The sequence below is a fragment of the Palaemon carinicauda genome, chromosome 15 (assembly GCF_036898095.1).
Source record: "Palaemon carinicauda isolate YSFRI2023 chromosome 15, ASM3689809v2, whole genome shotgun sequence".
In the NCBI taxonomy this organism is placed as follows: domain Eukaryota; kingdom Metazoa; phylum Arthropoda; class Malacostraca; order Decapoda; family Palaemonidae; genus Palaemon; species Palaemon carinicauda.
The window spans coordinates 36612035-36629910 of NC_090739.1; the positions used below are offsets into that span (position 1 = coordinate 36612035).

The 17876-nt window shown below is 39.8% G+C and overlaps 1 protein-coding gene across 1 annotated transcript in view; it reads left to right on the plus strand.

The window, feature by feature from the left end:
- The window catches only part of LOC137654557 (bleomycin hydrolase), a 188669-nt gene extending 172528 nt beyond the window's left edge, over positions 1 to 16141 (plus strand). The window contains exon 10 of the mRNA XM_068388286.1: positions 15285 to 16141. Coding sequence (XP_068244387.1) covers positions 15285 to 15521 — 237 coding nt within the window. The 3' untranslated portion in view covers positions 15522 to 16141. The remainder of the gene's footprint in view (positions 1 to 15284) is intronic.
- Positions 16142 to 17876: the final 1735 nt, after the last annotated feature.

A 17876-nucleotide genomic window follows, 5' to 3' on the forward strand; every position in this document is an offset into this window, starting at 1 on the left:
GTGAATAGAACAGTCTATAGTGTCATCACTAAACACAATACTCAACATGATATGACTTGAAAGTTTATCATGTACACCCTTCACTATAAGTCCCAAATAGTGCACTGTTCTTCGCAGTAATCAAGCAGCAGGTTTTATTACACTGCCCGCCGCCACCACATGAAATTTAATTTCTTGTAATTGCTTCGCATAGTGCTTGAAGAAAACTCTGGAAGACTTCCATCCAGTATAAGCACGAAGGCTTTCAAACGACATCGTCTGAAAGAAATTCAGAAACGAGGCAACTTTTCTCGGATCATGACCTGCGGGTGTACTGTCTGGATCTGCTCTGCGTATAAAGTAGGTGATTTTCGCCCTTATCTGTTTCAGGGATAACGTTGAACCAGAAGTCTCTCCCCTGAAAAGCTGACCTCCCTTAAAGTCTGAAGTTCTACGAAGATAGACCTTTAGGCATTCCACTGGGCAGAGGGATGCTTCTTCCTTCAGAGGGCAGATTCTCCAGGGACCCCATCTCTTAGTGAGCAGCTCGTTCTTGGCGAGAAACGTCGGGTCCGGAAAGAGGTTCAGTTCTCCGGCGTCTGTAAACTGAATGTGGCCATCATCCCTCGAGAGGGCCACTATTTCGCTAACTCTGGCTCCCGAGGCTAGTGCAAATAAGAATATCACCTTTTGAGTCAAGTCTTTCAGTGAGCAATCCTCATTGTTCAGGGTTGATGCTAAGTGAAGAACCTTATCCAAAGACCATGAAATGGGTTTAGGAGGAGCTGCGGGCCGAAGTTTAGCGCAGGCTTTAGGAATCTTGTTGAAGATCTCATTGGAAAAATCTACCTGGAAGGCGTAAAGCATTGGTCTGGCTAGGGCAGATTTACATGTAGTAATCGTATTGGCTGCTAAACCTTGTTCATGAAGATGGATGAAGGACAAACAGAAATCTGTAGAAATCTCCTTAGGTTTCTTCGCCTTGACAAAGGCCACCCACTTCTTCCAGGAAGACTCATATTGTCTTCTTGTTGACTTTGACTTGTTTTCTTCTAAGAAGTTAATACTGTCCCTAGAAATCTCAAACCGTTTCTTGACCGCTAAGGCGAGAAAATCGTGAGATGAAGGTTCTGGGTTTTCACTGATGAAGCTGAGACAGTCAATTTCTGCACTTGCTGAGTCAGAACTGGGTCTGGCAACGGGATCAGCTTCAGGCGTAGTTCCGTTACTAGAGGGAACCAAACACTGTTGGGCCACTTGTGGGCCACTATTGCTGCTGTCCCTCGAAAGGATCTGAGTCTGTTGAGGACTTTCAGCAGAAGGTTGGTTGGAGGGAATAGGTAGATCTTGGACCATCTGTTCCAATCTATGGACATTGCATCCATTGCCTCCGCTAGAGGATCCTCGTACGTGGCTACGTACCGGGATAGCTTCTTGTTGTCGCTCGTTGCGAAGAGGTCTATTTGCAGTCTTGGGACTTTGCGTAAGATGAAGGAGAATGATCTTGCGTCTAGGGACCATTCTGACTCTATCGGTTTGGTCCTGGATAGAGCGTCCGCTGTCACATTGCGGAACCCTTGAAGGTGGACTACTGACAAGTGCCATCTCTTCTTCTCCGCTAGGCGGAGGATGGCTAGTATCACTTGGTTTATGTGAGGCGATCTCGAGCCCTGTCGGTTTAGGCATCTCATTATGACTTCGCTGTTTAGAACCAGACGGATGTGGATTGAGCAGCCGAGTTTCAGTTTCTTCAGAGAAAGAAAAACTGCCATGGCTTCCAGAAAATTGATGTGGAAGGTTTTGAAGAGGGGAGACCAGGTTCCTTGGACTTTCCGATGATGAGAGTAACCTCCCCACCCTTCTTTCGAGGCATCCGTGTGAACGGTGACTGACGGTGGAGGCGGTTGTAAGGGAACCTTGTTCCTTAGGCTCTTGGCCTCCGACCATAGCTTGAGTAGTGATCGCAGACGATTTGGTATCGGTCGTTGTAGATCTCTTCGAGCGTTTGATGCGTATTTTCTCCAAACTCCTGATGCATCTTTTAATTGTGCTCTCAATACTGGATTTGTCACTGAGGCGAACTGGAGGGACCCCAACACTCTCTCCTGTTGCCTTCTTGATATCCTTGCGGACCAAAGAAGGATTTTGACAGATCCTGCTATCTCTTTCCTTTTCTTTGATGGAATGGAAAGGCAGTGTGACTGCAAGTTCCAGTGGACGCCCAGCCACTGAAACTTTTGAGCTGGAGACAGTCGAGATTTTTCCAAGTTGATATTGAATCCTAAGTGTTCCAGGAACCGGATCACTTCCTTGGAGGCTTGCCTGCACTCTTCCTCGGATGCTGCCCACACCAGCCAGTCGTCCAGGTAGGCTACCACCTGGATTCCTTTTAGGCGTAGTTGATGCATGACTGCATTCGCAAGCTTGGTGAATACCCTTGGAGCTATGTTCAGACCGAAGGGCATGGCTCTGAAAACGTACTTTCTTTTTTGTAGTTTGAATCTCAGGTAGGAGGAAACTTGACGGCTGATTGGAACGTGCCAGTACGCATCCGTCATGTCTATGGAGACTGTGTATGCCCGTTTTGGCAAAAGGGTCCTGATGTGTTGAAGTGTCAGCATTTTGAACTTGTAGTTCACTATGAACTTATTGAGTGGTGAAAAGTACAGAATGACTCTTAGCTTTTCCGAGTCCTTCCTCGGAACACAAAATAGCCTTCCTTGGAATCTGACAGACTTCGCCTTCCTTATAACTCTTTTGTTCAAGAGTTCCTGAACATATTCTTCCAATATAGGGGTTGAGTGTTGGAAGAATTGAGGGAAGTTCGTTAGAGTTGAGCTCCAACTCCACCCTAGTCCGTTTTTGATTAGGCTGTGGGCCCAGGGATCGAAGGTCCAACGATCCCGGATGAGGAAAAGTCTCCCTCCTACCGATAGCATCTCACTTTGAGTGCTGGGTGGAGGATTTACCTCCTTGGCCACGTCCACCTTTGTTGCCCCTACCTCTGGAGGGGCGTCTGGAGGATCCTCGAAAGGAACCTCGAGACTTCGGCCGAAAGGTTGTCGATTGCCTTTCAAAAACTGGGGTGAACACCGGTGACTGGGTCGCCAGCGTTTGGGGCACCAGTTGGTGGGTGGTTGTGCCACCGTCTGGGACACCGTGGCCATGGGAAGCTGTTGCTGTTGTTTAGGCCGTGAGGGAACTTTTGGTCGTTTCGACTTATTCTTCGGCTGGGGACCCTCATCAGCTGAAGATCTTCTTTTAGAGGACGAGCCCCATTTAGAGAGAAGGTTTCTGTTCTCTGTAGCGGCTTTGTCCACGACCTCTTTGACCACTTCGCTTGGGAAGAGGTCTTTTCCCCAGATGTTGGAAGCTATCAGCTTCCTTGGTTCGTGTCTCACCGCAGCTGAGGCGAACACGAACTCTCTGCAAGCCCTTCGGGCTTTAATAAAGTTGTACAGGTCCTTGGTGACTGTTGCCAAATGAGATTTGGCAAAGACCATGTACATGTCTGGGGTATCCGGAATGCTTGCCATTGTCTCTGGGCCGGTCTGCAGAGACAAGGAAGCAGCAAGACGTTCTTTTGTCTCCTGTTCTCTGCGCAGGAGAAAGTCTGACTGCTTCGGGAGGTCTTCGCCGAACTGTCGTCCGGCAATATCTGCCTCCAGCTTCCCAACTGTGAAGGTGTTGTGAACATCCTTCCAGTCTGCATCATCTTCCAGTGTAGGGCATGGTTTCCCTGCCTCAACTGCCTTTAAGGCTGCCTTAAGCCCTTTGTCCATAAAGGGGAAGGCACATTTGGGGTCAGCAATGAAGGACAGGTGGTTCTTGCTGAGAGCTGGCACCTCGCAGCTAGTAAAGGCCCTCTCCTTCAAGGTGGTTGTATATAAGGCCTGGGCCTTAGAGAGTTCAAGGACAATGGTTTCCTTCGGCTCTGTCTCCTCTTTGGGTGCAGGTTCTGTCTTTAGACGGACATAGCAATCCGGGTAGGCCCCTTTGCTGGGCCAGAACTTAATTTCCTCCACTGGGACAGTGCCCAGTTTTTCTGAGAGGAAGATCTCTCCACTCCCCCGACATAGGCATATGCTCTGCGCACCTCCAGGGGTTGACATCAGAGAAGGCAGAGAGATCCTTGATGTTTAGTTTCTTCGGGGCCAAACGTGTTGCGACCAGCTGATGCATTTCCGTCTGAAGAGAGGCCTCTTTCTCGGACGATTTCTTCTGAATGTCCTGCACCATGGACAACAGCGAGTGCAACGTACTCATGATGTAATCTAACTGGGGTGCAGCGGAAGAAGTCGAAGGCACTGGCTCAGTCACCGTGGCTGATGATACCGAAATCGTTTCGGCTTTCTCGACTTCGGCCTCAGGTGGAACGTCATGCGCCTGATCCAGCTCCTCCACTAGGAGATTGTTCTCAGTCTCCTCCGAGACAACTGACATGTTGTCCTCTAATTGGATGCTCTCCAAGGCATCCGAAACTTCAGATTCTACCTGAATCTGAACCAGGGGAATCTCAGGTTGAGCCTGGGGAATAACTGCATCCGAAGATGCCCTAGGGAAAAGACAAGCCCTCATCTTTTCATTAGGAAGGTATGGGCCAGAGGTGTTCTTCTGGAAGCCCCTGACCCATTTTCGCAGCATCTCCCTTGCTGCGTCCCTTGACTTAGTAGACTTTTGATCGTCAAAAGCCTCTTTAACCAGTTTTTCGCAAACGGTACATACCTGTGGGTCCCAGTACTTGAGAGCCCCCTTGGTGATTGCGCAGCGAGCATGGGCCCTGCACATGTCATGGCCGTAGAAGTTCTTACTACGGACCCTGCAAAAGTTGTTCCCGCACTCGGGATGCTCCTCCTGTAAAGAAAGAAAAGCATATAAGTATTCGGTGAAATTCTCAGATTTCAGCATACATATTATTAATAGTATTAGCTTGGATAGGGTAAGCTAGAGATAGGAAAGACACCTACATGTGTTTCCTGTCCAGCCAATTGCTATGACCTCCTCCAATATTGAATGCAAAATTCTTTAAGAATTTTTAGGGGAAGATGATATCCTTTGATATAGAGTGTCTCCCTGACACAATCTTCCAGGTTCAATATTGGGGATTAAAGACAATAATGGATAATAACCATTAATGGAAGAGAGAATCGCTCTCTTATATGTGATGGTCTCACAATAGGCTGCCCATGAAACACCTTGTAGGTTGGAAAAAACTTTTGGGCTACAGCACTGACTGTCGGCAGCATGCCGCCAGTCCTATCAGGCCTGCCGGCACATGCCGGACCTGCCGGGCAAGCCGGCACATGCCGGTCTATTCTGGGCTATTGAAAGCAATTACTGTCTTCAAAATTATGGGCGGCAGGCCGCCGGCAACGGCTCTGCCGGCCGGCAGCCGAGGATCCTTCCATCAAGTAGGACCCGGCGGCAAATGTCCAAGTTATGGGTGGCCGGCTGCCGGCTGGCAACTAAGTAGCCGGCAGCTGGTCCCAGTATGTCTATTGTCGTTGGGTTGTCGATCAGCGACGCCCATAGTAAGCGGCGGCAGAGCAAATGCCGGCCGGCAGACAATTGACATGGCCCAGTAAAACGAAAGGTAGAGAAAAAGAGAGGATGGAGGAAGACAAGAGCTCAGCCTTGCCGGCCTATATCCAGAATGAGGGTTCAAGTGGAAGGGGGAATTATATTCGGGCTTCCACCCAACCATATCCCAATCATATGGGCTATGGAAGGCAGTCCAAGGGAGGACTGAAGAACACTCTAAAGAATACGAGGGTACCTGCCGGCACCTCAGGCCAGTCCTACAAATAACCCTTAAGGACAAATGTAGAACGACGGCCAGGAGGGTGTTGGCTCATCCAACACGAAAGAGACAGAGGGGAGAGGGTAGATGTCCTACAAGTAAGGTAATGCCCAAAGGCACCACCCAACTTTAGGGATTCTGGTCTCATGGAGTAACCTCAGGTAGGAGAAATCATTTCCCCAGGTTGGGTTAGTCAAGTGAGTGAGCGGCCCATAGGACACAATCTCACAAGAGAACAGAATCTCGTACCAGAGACCTTAGGCAGTGAAGAAGTCATTTCTTCGGTCTAAGATCTACCAGCACAGGACTGTCTGCTAGGCCAAGGAAGGTGGAATTGTCATACAAAACCCTCCATGTATGGTCTAGGGAGGTCTAGCCTCCTGTAAAAGCAGCTTAACCTGACATGGGAAATCATTTCGCCAAGACAGTAAGATGCTTAACAAAGACTTATTACTCTGATGTCCCGTTCTAAACTCAAAACCGACTCAGTGGTTAGGAGAAAGAAAACGGAACGTCTCAGTAAAACTTTGCCAGAATTCGGCTCGCAGCAAAGTAAACTGAGAATAGCCTAGGCTAATCAGAGGGAAGGGGGATTGCTCTTAAATCTCCTAGGAGATTAGTATCGACTTAAAAGGTATAGGAGGTGTCAGTCTCCCCTTAAAAGATAATACAAGAGCAATGGGGACATGTATGAAAGTATACTAAAGCCCCATAGGCTAGTAGCCTAGGAGCATTGAGAATCGTTCACCGAAACTCTCTGTATAATATCTTGGAAGAGGAAAGCATAATGCAGTAATATCATAAAAGTGTAAAATATTGCCTGAGCTTCAATAAAACTTTACCAGGAAGGTTATATCATCATGAAGTGTGTACTGTAGGTGCCTAGGCTAGGAAGCCTAGCACTCGTGAGGCTCGAAATAAATAGCCAAATCCACGACAACAATGACATAATATAAGAATCCCTAGCTAAAATTCTAAATAGCTAAAGTTATTAAAGCAATTAATGCCGGGAAAGGGTCGTTCTGGCTAACTAAATGTACAGAAAGAACGACCGCGTCCATGACGCCATCCGGCTGGCAACAGCCCTTGTTACGTTAATTACGATCTCAATCGAAAAGCAAAACTGGCAAGAGCTTACATTTACACAATTCAAAGATATTACTTAACTTTCCAGAAGCTGATGAGGCTGGTGATGACATCATAGCGACCAAAAAAACTCCTAAATAGCGAGAGATAACACAGGATAACACCGGTCAACGATAGCGAGAGATAACACAGGATAACACCGGTCAACGAAGCTACGAGAGAAAGAATGGCTTGGTGGCGCCTCGCGGTGGCGATTTGGCGCACTATTTACAGTACAGTAGGAGTGTCGAGAGCGTTGTCTCTTTAACGACTCTCCTTATTCTTGCCACTCTTTCCCCTCGAAGCAAAAGCGCTATTGGGGGTGTAGATAGCCATGAGACGTGTCAAGAATACGTCCTCTGATATTACGCGATATCCCTTTTAAAATTTTAAGGGATATTCGCTCCAGGAGTTAGAATTTTGGATGCCTTTGGTAAATTCTCTGGGATATATCACTGTAGTCAAATATACCTAAGAAGCTACCTTTGAAGGAACTTCCATCACGACGACATGGCCTGAGCCCAAAAAGTTTTTTTAGTGCCGATCAGATGTCAGGAAAGAGTGCAAAGAAGGGAGAAAGGTATTTGAAGTATGATTAATGGATTTATATGAAAAACATGTTTAAAGTTTTAAAAGTTATTAAGTTCAAACTTGTTAATTATTCTTTGAATTGTGTTCTCCTTTTGCTGTATTTTCCTCAAACATCTAAGTGACAGTTACAGTCTTTTAAATGACACCTGTTCTATTGAAGAATTAACAAAATGATAAGTAGGCTATACTGTATTTGTTCATATGGCTGCCTCACTACCAACATTTATCTGTAAAATTTGAAGAGTCTGTCTTTCTGATAAGACAACAATTATGGCTTTACTAGTGATCTGCCCGAAAGAGCAAGAGGTAAGGATTATTAAAGTAAAGTAATGGTTTTATGATTCAACCAGCCTTCAGCCAAAGAAAAGTAGATAGAGAAAGCAACCTGTATAGTGTACAGTAGTACCTTGAGTTATGAGTGTAATGTGTTCTGGGAGCGAGCTTACAACCTAAAATTCTTGTATCCTAAAACGATTTTTCCCATAACAAATAAAGTAAATTTACTTGATGCATTCCACATATCTATAAATGTACACATACACTCATTTTTCAAGTTTTTAATAGTGATTATTGTATAAATTATATTCTCTAACATCAGATGTGAATAGTTGTTGATAATTCACAATGGAAAATAGAAAAAAAATGACAATTTAACTCAAAATTTACCTTTGAGGTGAGTTGCAGCTGGAGTGAGGGGGACAAGAGAGGAGGAGGAAGGGCTTATAATGGAAAGAGAATCCCTCTCCATGAGAACTTCTGGGAAATATCTGGTGTATCTCGTGACCAACATTCACAATCGCTAACTGAATCATTTAGTTTATGCTCTTGGGACATATGGTTGTCTCTTTTTTTATACTCTTACGTTCAGTTTGACAAGGAGCCTATCTAGAGAAATTTCTACTGAGTTTCCTACATTCTTATCATCTCCCTAATTTCACTTGAAGCCAAAGTTTTGTCACTCTTTCCCTCTTCAAATGAAATCTCTTCTGCATTCTCATGAGGCTGCACCTTATACAGCTCCAATTCCATTGGTTTTTACAATGATTTTGGTAATCGCATCATCTGCTAACAGCTTCTCATCAAACTTTCCAGATAAACAAACATTTGAAGATTAAGAACATATGGCTGTTGATTCAAAATGTCGATTCATTCGATACTTTTTCTTTTTCAGAATAGTAATTGTACCTATTGTGGATGTAATACAATTATTCAGTTTTGGCAGGTCAGCTTTATGCTTCAGAATAATTTTTTTTTTCACTTCAACAGTAATTATCTTCTACAGTCTTTCTTAATCATTTTGGGGACCATTGTCACAATCCTGTTTACAACATGACACAAAATATCTTTACGATGAACAATAGGGATCACAACTCAACAAAGAACAGATCTAAAGAGGCATGCACAAGATGCTGCTTCTACAAGTGTTGCTGAGAGAATGGAAGAGTCTGAGGCTCTGAGTGAGAGGGCTGTGGTGGTTGCGAGTTAATGAAAGACAAAATGTCGTAAAATACACGTGAACACAGCATGGATGGAGTATGGGCACCGTGAAACTGATTTCTGCATATTGCATGCTTGTCTCGTAAGTACTTGTTCAGTAGCAATCTTCATACTGCGAAATTTTTTTTGCTCGCACACTGATGCAATACGCGTACCCTAATTGAAATTTTTATGCTCGTGCAATGTTTCAATTTACTCTTAATATTTAAAATTACTTGTAACCCAAGGGTATTACTTACTGTACAGTATATAGTTTTCGTACATATCATGTTTTATCATTCAGAGGAGTCTAGTGTTTTGTGTACAATAATACCTTGACATACAAGCGCTCCAACATACGAGCAATCCGAGATACTGTATGAGCTAGCCTCCGAGCAAAATTTTGCATTGGGATACGAGCACAATCTTGAGATATGAACATGCTTATAGATACTTACACTAGGTGGCCAAGCACTTGGGAATACCACAAACCAACATCACTTGTTCATTTGCATTTTTTATGTGATTTTAACTGTATATTTGAGAACATTCTTCATAATAAGTGATGGGTCCTAAGAAAGTGAGTGGTAAAGTTGGTAATGAGAAGAAAAATGTATTATGATAGAAATGAAGCATACAATTATCGAAAAACATGAACGTGGTGTTCACGTGAGTTGAGTTAGCATGCCATTAGGAGCCAAGTATATCGACTATATGTACAATCGTCAAATAGTAAAAAATATACAATTAAAGAAAGTAAAAAAGTAGATAAGAATAGAAAGTTAAAAAAATTAAGCCAAGTTCAGTTAAGTTACTTTTAAGTTCAAGTGCTATGCCATGTCTAAGAAAGTAAATATATATGGTACCATCCAAGTCTCTCTCCTTCTCTTCCTCCCTCCCTCCCTCCCTCCTCCCTCCCTCCCTCCCTCCTCCGCACACACCGCCATTAGCTGCTATCCTCTGTCTCGAAGGTAAGAACTCCATTATAAAACCATATTGTATTGCATATCACTGTAATCTTTTACTGTACAGTGGTACCTCTACATACGATCTTAATTTGTTCCTGAAACTGCTTCGTATGTTAAAACAATCGTATGTTGGAGCAAATATTCCCATAAGAATACACTGTAATTTGTATAATTCGTTCCACACCCCAAAAACCTATACTGTATTAACTCCTTAATAAATTACTATATATAATTACACATAACAATAACATAACTGCATAATATGAAAGAAGCCTGTAAAAAAGGTAATTATAAAGAAATAATAAATAAAAAATGTGTTTTATTGTCACTTTACCTTAGAGACAGGCCAACGCAGGTGTAGGATTTGCTACGCCAGGAGGAGACGGATGATCGGCGAGAAGGTAGACATAGTGTTAACATGTTCTTTAAATAAATACTCTCTCTCTCTCTCTCTCTCTCTCTCTCTCTCTCTCTCTCTCTCTCTCTCTCTCTCTCTCAAAGGAAAGTAGAGTTCTTAGAAGAACTAACACAAATTGAAAAAATAGATATATAAAATATAAGTGAAACATGATATTCCCAAGAGACTGGCAGTGATGACCAGATAAAGGGTTTCCAAACTTATAGATCTGACAGAACAAATAGGAATCAAGGGGGAACCGCAATATATGGAAGAGACATAAATCAAGGAAAAGTCTGTGAAAAATACAGCAACACAATGTGAATTGATTGCGATAGAATTTGAATCTGAAAAATTAGTGAATATTGTAGTTTACAGACCCCCAAATACTAAGGAGTTTGACATAATAATAGAAAAAATAGATGATATATGTAGAAACCATAAAGACTGGAATATACTCCTATCCGGAGATTTTAACTTTCCTTTCGTGGATTGGAAAGAACGGATAGAAGAAAGTGGTTGTATGTATACATATAAAAAAGAGAGTAATAGTAGCGCAGAAGATAAGAGGCAATTTGAAAAGCTTCAAGATATGCTATTAGAACATAATATGCAACAAATAAACCACATTCCAACAAGAAAGGAAAATGTCCTAGATCTAGTATTTGTGAATGAGGTGAATTATGTTAAAGAAATAATAGTGTATAACACGGGAATTTCAGACCATAATGTCATAGAATTAATAGTCCATTCCAAAGCAAGTGATCACAGAATTAATCAAAGCACAAAACGTTGGGAAGGATATGGAAAATATAATTTTCATAGTAAGAATATAAAGTGGTCAGATATAAATGAACTGAATAAAGAATGGAAAAATGTGTTTGTAAGTGATAATATACAGGTAAATACGGACATACTGTACAAAATACTGGAGAAAATTGTTGAAAAATATGTACCGAAGAAAAACAATAAAGAAAAGACATGCATACCAAGAGAAAGAAGGATCTTATTTCAGAAAATTAGAAAGTGGAAGAAAAATCTTGCAAAAGAAAAAAATGTGTGGAAAATGGTGGAAATAAAATGTAAGATAGAAAATGCAGAACAAAAGATTATACAGTCAAAAGAAAATGAAAAAAGGGACTTAGAAGAAAAGACACTTCAAAATATAAAAAAAAACCCCAAAGTACTTTACTCCTATGCAAAAAAGATGAATAAAGGGAGATTAGAAATAGGCCCTCTAAGAATTGAGGGACGGCTAACGAATGAAAAAAAGGAAATATGCAACATATTAGCAGAAAAATATAAGAGTGAGTTCACGCCAAGAATTGCGAATGAGAATAATGAAACATAAATGAGAGAAGAAAATGTTGAATATCTAACGGATATAGATATTAATGAAGCAGATATTGTCAAGGCTATAAACGAAATTAAAAATGGATCAGCAGCCGGACCAGATGGAGTTCCAGCGATTTTGTTAAAAAAAACTGCAAACACTATCGCGAAGCCGCTTGCAATACTGCTAAAACAAAGTGTAGATATGAGCGAGATATATGTTAAACATAAATTAGCTTATATAACCCCTATCTTCAAAAGCGGATCAAGACTAGAGGCAAGCAATTATAGACCTGTTAGTCTAACATCACATATTATGAAAGTGTATGAGAGGGTAATAAAAAAGAAAATAATGGATCATTTGGTTAAAAATAATTTGTTTAATATAGATCAACACAGTTTTGTGCCCGGAAAAAGTACACAAACCCAACTGATAGCACACCATGAAAACATATACAAAAATATGATAAATGAAAAAGACACAGATGTGATATATCTAGATTTTGCAAAAGCCTTTGACAAGGTAGACCATAATATATTAGAGAAAAAAATGAGAAAGCATAATATTGTGGGAAAGATCGGAAAATGGGTAAAAGAATTCCTGCAAAACAGAAAACAGATAGTGGTTGCAAATGACGAGAAATCGGACGAAGCTCAGGTAATATCTGGCGTGCCACAAGGTACGGTATTAGCTCCACTGCTGTTTGTTATTATGATCTCAGACATAGACTGTGATGTTGAAAACTCTGTAGTGAGAAGTTTCGCCGATGACACAAGAATAAGTAGAGAAATTACTTGTGATGAAGATAGGAACTCACTACCAAGAGATCTAAACAAAATATATGAATGGGCGGTGATAAATAGGATGGTATTTAACTCCGATAAATTCGAATCAATGAATTATGGAAACAGAGAAGGAATGGTATATGCATACAAGGGACCTAATAACGAGACAATCACAAACAAGGAAGCAATTAAAGACCTTGGTGTAATGTTAAATAGGAATATGTTATGCAACGACCAAATAGCAACACTGTTGGCTAAATGTAAAGCAAAAATGGGAATGTTATTCAGACACTTTAAAACAAGAAAAGCTGAACACATGATTATGCTTTACAAAACTTAAGTACATAGTACACTTGAGTACTGCAATGTGATATGGTACCCACACTACCAAAAGGATATTGCACAAATAGAGAGTGTACAAAGGTCCTATACTGCTAGAATAGAAGAAGTTAAGGACCTTGACTACTGGGAAAGACTGCAAATTTTAAAACTATACAGTCTAGAAAGGAGAAGAGAACGCTACATGATAATACAAGCATAGAAGCAAATAGAAGGAATTACAGAAAACATCATGGAGCTAAAAATATCAGAAAGAGCAAGCCGAGGTAGATTAATAGTGCCAAAAAATATACCAGGAAAACTAAGGAAGGCGCACAGGACATTAATCCACTACGCACCAGCGTCGATAATGCAGCGACTATTTAATGTGGTGCCAGCTCATCTAAGAAACATATCAGGAGTGAGCGTAGATGTGTTTAAGAATAAGCTCGATAAATACCTAAGATGCATCCCAGACCATCCAGAAGATGCATTAGCAACTCTCTGGTGGATATACGAGGTGCCTCACACTGAGGGACCTGGGGGAACCCAAACAAAAAATAAGGCAATAAGGTAAGGTAAGGTAAGGCTCTCTCTCTTGTTCTTCTTCACTGTTAGTGTTAGAGACGTCTATTAATTTTTTCTGAGAGAGAGAGAGAGAGAGAGAGAGAGAGAGAGAGAGAGAGAGAGAGAGAGAGAGAGAGAGAGAGATTAAACAAAAATGTGTTGTGTACATATGATTTTTAACAGCGTCAACGAGTTGGAAGACAATTAAATGTAACTAAAAAAACAATATCAGCGAATCTGAATTCCTTTATTAACTAAAACAAATATTGATACAAACACACTCGTGTGCGTATGCGCAAACACACACACCCGCAGGAGGAGACATGATCGGCGAGGAGGTAGACATGGTGACTGCGATAACGTACCGTAACTTACACTACGGAAACTTTAATCTAACATAGCTTATTTATTTATTTTTTTTTTTTGTATATTTCATATTTTTTAAATTTTTTTTCTTTTGATTTTTAATTTTCATCACTTTCAGTGACGAGTTACGGTACGTTATCGCAGTCACCATCTCTACCACCTCCCCAACCGTCTGTCTCTTACTGCGCAGCAATTCTTGCACGTGTGTGTGTGTGTTTGTGCATACACACACGAGTGTGTTTGTATCAATATTTGTTTTAGTTAATAAAGGAATTCAGATTAGTTGTTATTACTTTCTTAGTTACATTTACATTGTTTTCAACTCGTTGACGCTGTTAAAAATCATATGTACTCTAAACACATTTTTGTTTAATCTCTCTCTCTCTCTCTCTCTCTCTCTCGGAAAAAAGATAATAGACATCTCTAACACTATAACAGCGAAGAAGAGAGAGAGAGAGAGAGAGAGAGAGAGAGAGAGAGAGAGAGAGAGAGAGAGAGAGAGAGAGAGAGATTTTATTTAAAGAACATGTTAATGCTATGTTTAGAGAGAAACAGAAAAAGAGAGAAGACTTTTTTAAAAGAGCTTGTTAATGCTATCTTGGTTTTCTTTGCTTCACTTTTTTCTTTCTTTCTGTTCATCACGCTAGCCCTTCTCACAAATGATCGTTGCCAACAATCTTTTTGTTCTTTATCCCTATCAACAAAAGGCGTTCTATCTCTTCCAGGGTATTGCTACGATGTCTTGTAATAATGGTAATCCCCTTCGATGGTTTATCTGCTTTAATGGCGGCCTTCTGCTTGATGATCGTCGAGATCACAGGCCTATTCTGGCCATATTGTTTAGCCATATCACTCACATGCACACTGCTCTCGTGTTTTTCTATAATTTCTTGCTTCAATTCTAATGAAAGAATTGCCTTCTTCCTTTTCTCACCACTTCCTGTACTGAAACTTAGCTTCTTAGGCACCATGATTATAGGTAAAATCAAAAAGGAAATGTGAGAAAAGGAAGAAAATAAGCACTGTTAATAACATACCAAACAGAGGACAACCACACGATACACACAAGAACAGAGAACAGAGCACTCAACGCTCAATGGCGTCCCTCTTACGTGCTGCCATCTACCGGCGTAAACAAGATCTACATCGGATGTTGGAGCATTACTTCGGGTGTCGAGACAGAAATTTGGTCGAATTTTACTTCGTATGTTGGAAAATTTGTACGTTAAGACAATCGTATGTAGAGGTTCCACAGTACTGCGTATCATTTTGTAAGTGTATGTACTGTAAAGTATGTTTATACTTTACAGTATAGGAATTAAAAACATGTCTTTTCCATTGTTATCATCATTGATTTGGGTGTTTTTAGAGGGCAGGAACGGATTAAATTTTTTCAGTTATTTTATATGGGAAAAATTGAATTGAGATACTAGCAAATTAACACGCAAGCTCGGTTCAGGAACGAATTAAACTCGTATCACAATGTATTACTGTACTGTATCATACATACAGTATTTGTTTGTATTATTCTTAAGAATCTGATGTGTTTTAGTCTACATGAGTTTGTAATTATTTGCAGGAATCTGGAGACCCTGAAAAATGGCGTGTGGAAAACAGTTGGGGAGAAGACCGAGGTGAAAAGGGTTATCTCATCATGACATCTAAGTGGTTCAGGGAGTTTGTTTTTGAGGTAGTGGTTGATAAAAAGTATGTGCCAGAGGAAGTATTAACAGTATTTACTCAGGAACCTATAGTATTACCAGCATGGGATCCCATGGGTGCACTAGCGCGTGAAAACAAATCGAACAAACTCTAGTATAAGTAACAATATACAGTATATATATATATGTATATACAGTATATTTAAATACATACTGTGCATATATATTTATTGACATATATATCTGTGTATATGTAACTACTGTATGTGCACATGATTATGTATATATTCTGTATATATATATGGGTATATATACACACTCAGTATTTATATGTACACACCTGTTTATATATAGATACATATGAAACTGCCCTTTCGTATTCATTATACAGTATAGGTTATCAGGAGCTTTGGAAAATACTGTAATAATTTTGTGAATGGGGTTTCGATTGGAATTTTAATATTTGAGAAATGTTACCTCAGTGAACTGTTTTATCCAGTACTGTAATATAGTTAAATAATTATGATTACACTGGCATTCCCAGACTAATTGTCCCAATAAATCATGTAATATGTTTACTGCTATGGACATATTTACTGATTTATACATTTGAATAGATGTTACAATATTGTACATAGCTAAGAACTACTCTATAGACATTCTACTCCTATTTTTACTAAAAATATTTTACAAGATATTCATACCAATGTCAGAAATAATGAAAAATGCTACTGGTTTTGAGTTGAAGGTAGAGAAAATAAAGGAATTTTAAATGCATATTGGATTAAATCATGCCTCAAATGCTCATAGATTACGCTATTTACTTAGTTAACCCCTGAAAAGGGGGATTTAGTAATACAGTAAATTAAAAAGATTTTTTTATGTGGGCTTCCAGTTTATTTTCAATTTATAAGATGATGTACCTCATAAGTAAAGCATTTTAGGATTTTTTGCAATTTCAGTTATATTTCTAGCTTAGTAAAGCTTTCTTGTAATGTTAGGATTTTTTCCATTTTACTTCTTAGTTTGTATGACAATGTAAGTCATTGTAAGATTACAAATATTGCATCGGTCAATACTCTTTTACCTTGAAGCTTAAAAAGAAAGTTTAGGATAAGTTGAATATTTTGTAACAACTTTCCTGTCATGAGGATCATACACCTTTTATGTCACAACTATCGTAGGATGAAAGCTTAAGGAGTTGATGAAGAATTGATAGGCAATATTAGCTAAGGAGGTATACTCTAAGAAAATGTATTTGAATAGGTTTTGATTGTTATAAAGGTTTTTGAATGAGTTTACTATACAGTGTATGGTACAACAATGGCCAAAATTTGTGCCCTCATGAACTATTAGCAGAAGCTAAATTTTTCTATTTTATAAAACTGTACAGTAGATGATAGTCATATTTTTGACTGAATTGCTTACATAATTGATGACAATCTTTCTTCCAGAATTATGATACATGAATTAAAACGACAACCTTAAAAAAGACAGGGATTACAAAAAATATCGGACCAAATGAAGATTACAATGAAGAAAGGGTAGTTAAAGTGAGCACAATGAATATTGAAACTGATAGAAGAGCAGGGAGATACAGGTAAGAAAAAAAGCGTATCCATGTGAGCACAGGAGGTTAGGTAAAAAGGAGCACAAAAAGAAACAGTTGTTAGTAACAGAAAAATGCAATATCCATGGGAATGAATGTGAATATACAGACAGTTCAAATAGCAGAAGATACAGTGAAGTTAGTTTGAATATACTGTATGATTAGGTTATAAGGATTAGAATAAAATTTGGAATGAAACTACAGGTACATCATCGATTTTCCAGCACCTTTGGTTGCAAAGCCGTGCCGGATTAGGAGAGGTCATTGGTTACTAGCTAGTTATACACCTTGTTATACTTCTAACTTGTTATTTATTCGCTTCCGTTGCTGCTTAAGAATAGTGGACTATTAAGAAGTTAAAAATACATATTTGTAAATGAAATGGATCAATGAAATACTTTGAAAACACAAAAAAATCGATTGTGTGTGCACTTGGATCTGTTTGTTTTTATGGCTTATGTTGTAAGTACATAATTGGTATGGTATCTCTTTTTATTCAACTTGGTACTGAGAAAAATTATATTTGATTATTGCAGTATGTTCGAGAGTTTAATATTCTATTTCGTACCTGTATTGATGTTGATGTTACACGCACAAGTGCACACATTGATATCGTTTATATGAACATCCCCTGATGTTCATATTGCTTTTCTGTCAAAAAGTTTACCTAATATCAACATTTACCCCAAAAACTAAAAAAAAAAAAAATATCCTGTTCTCTTTCATGCCAATAGACTCAGGCCTCTAATTTAGTAATGAGACAATCTTGTGGGTAATGGCAATAATAATGGCTTGGGTATACCTTACACTCTTTTGTATGTCAGTCTCCGCATCATTCTTGGGTTGATAAGTGGTGCCCTTTATTCCAGATTGTTCAAGTTATTTAGTTTTTTGTTCTTTT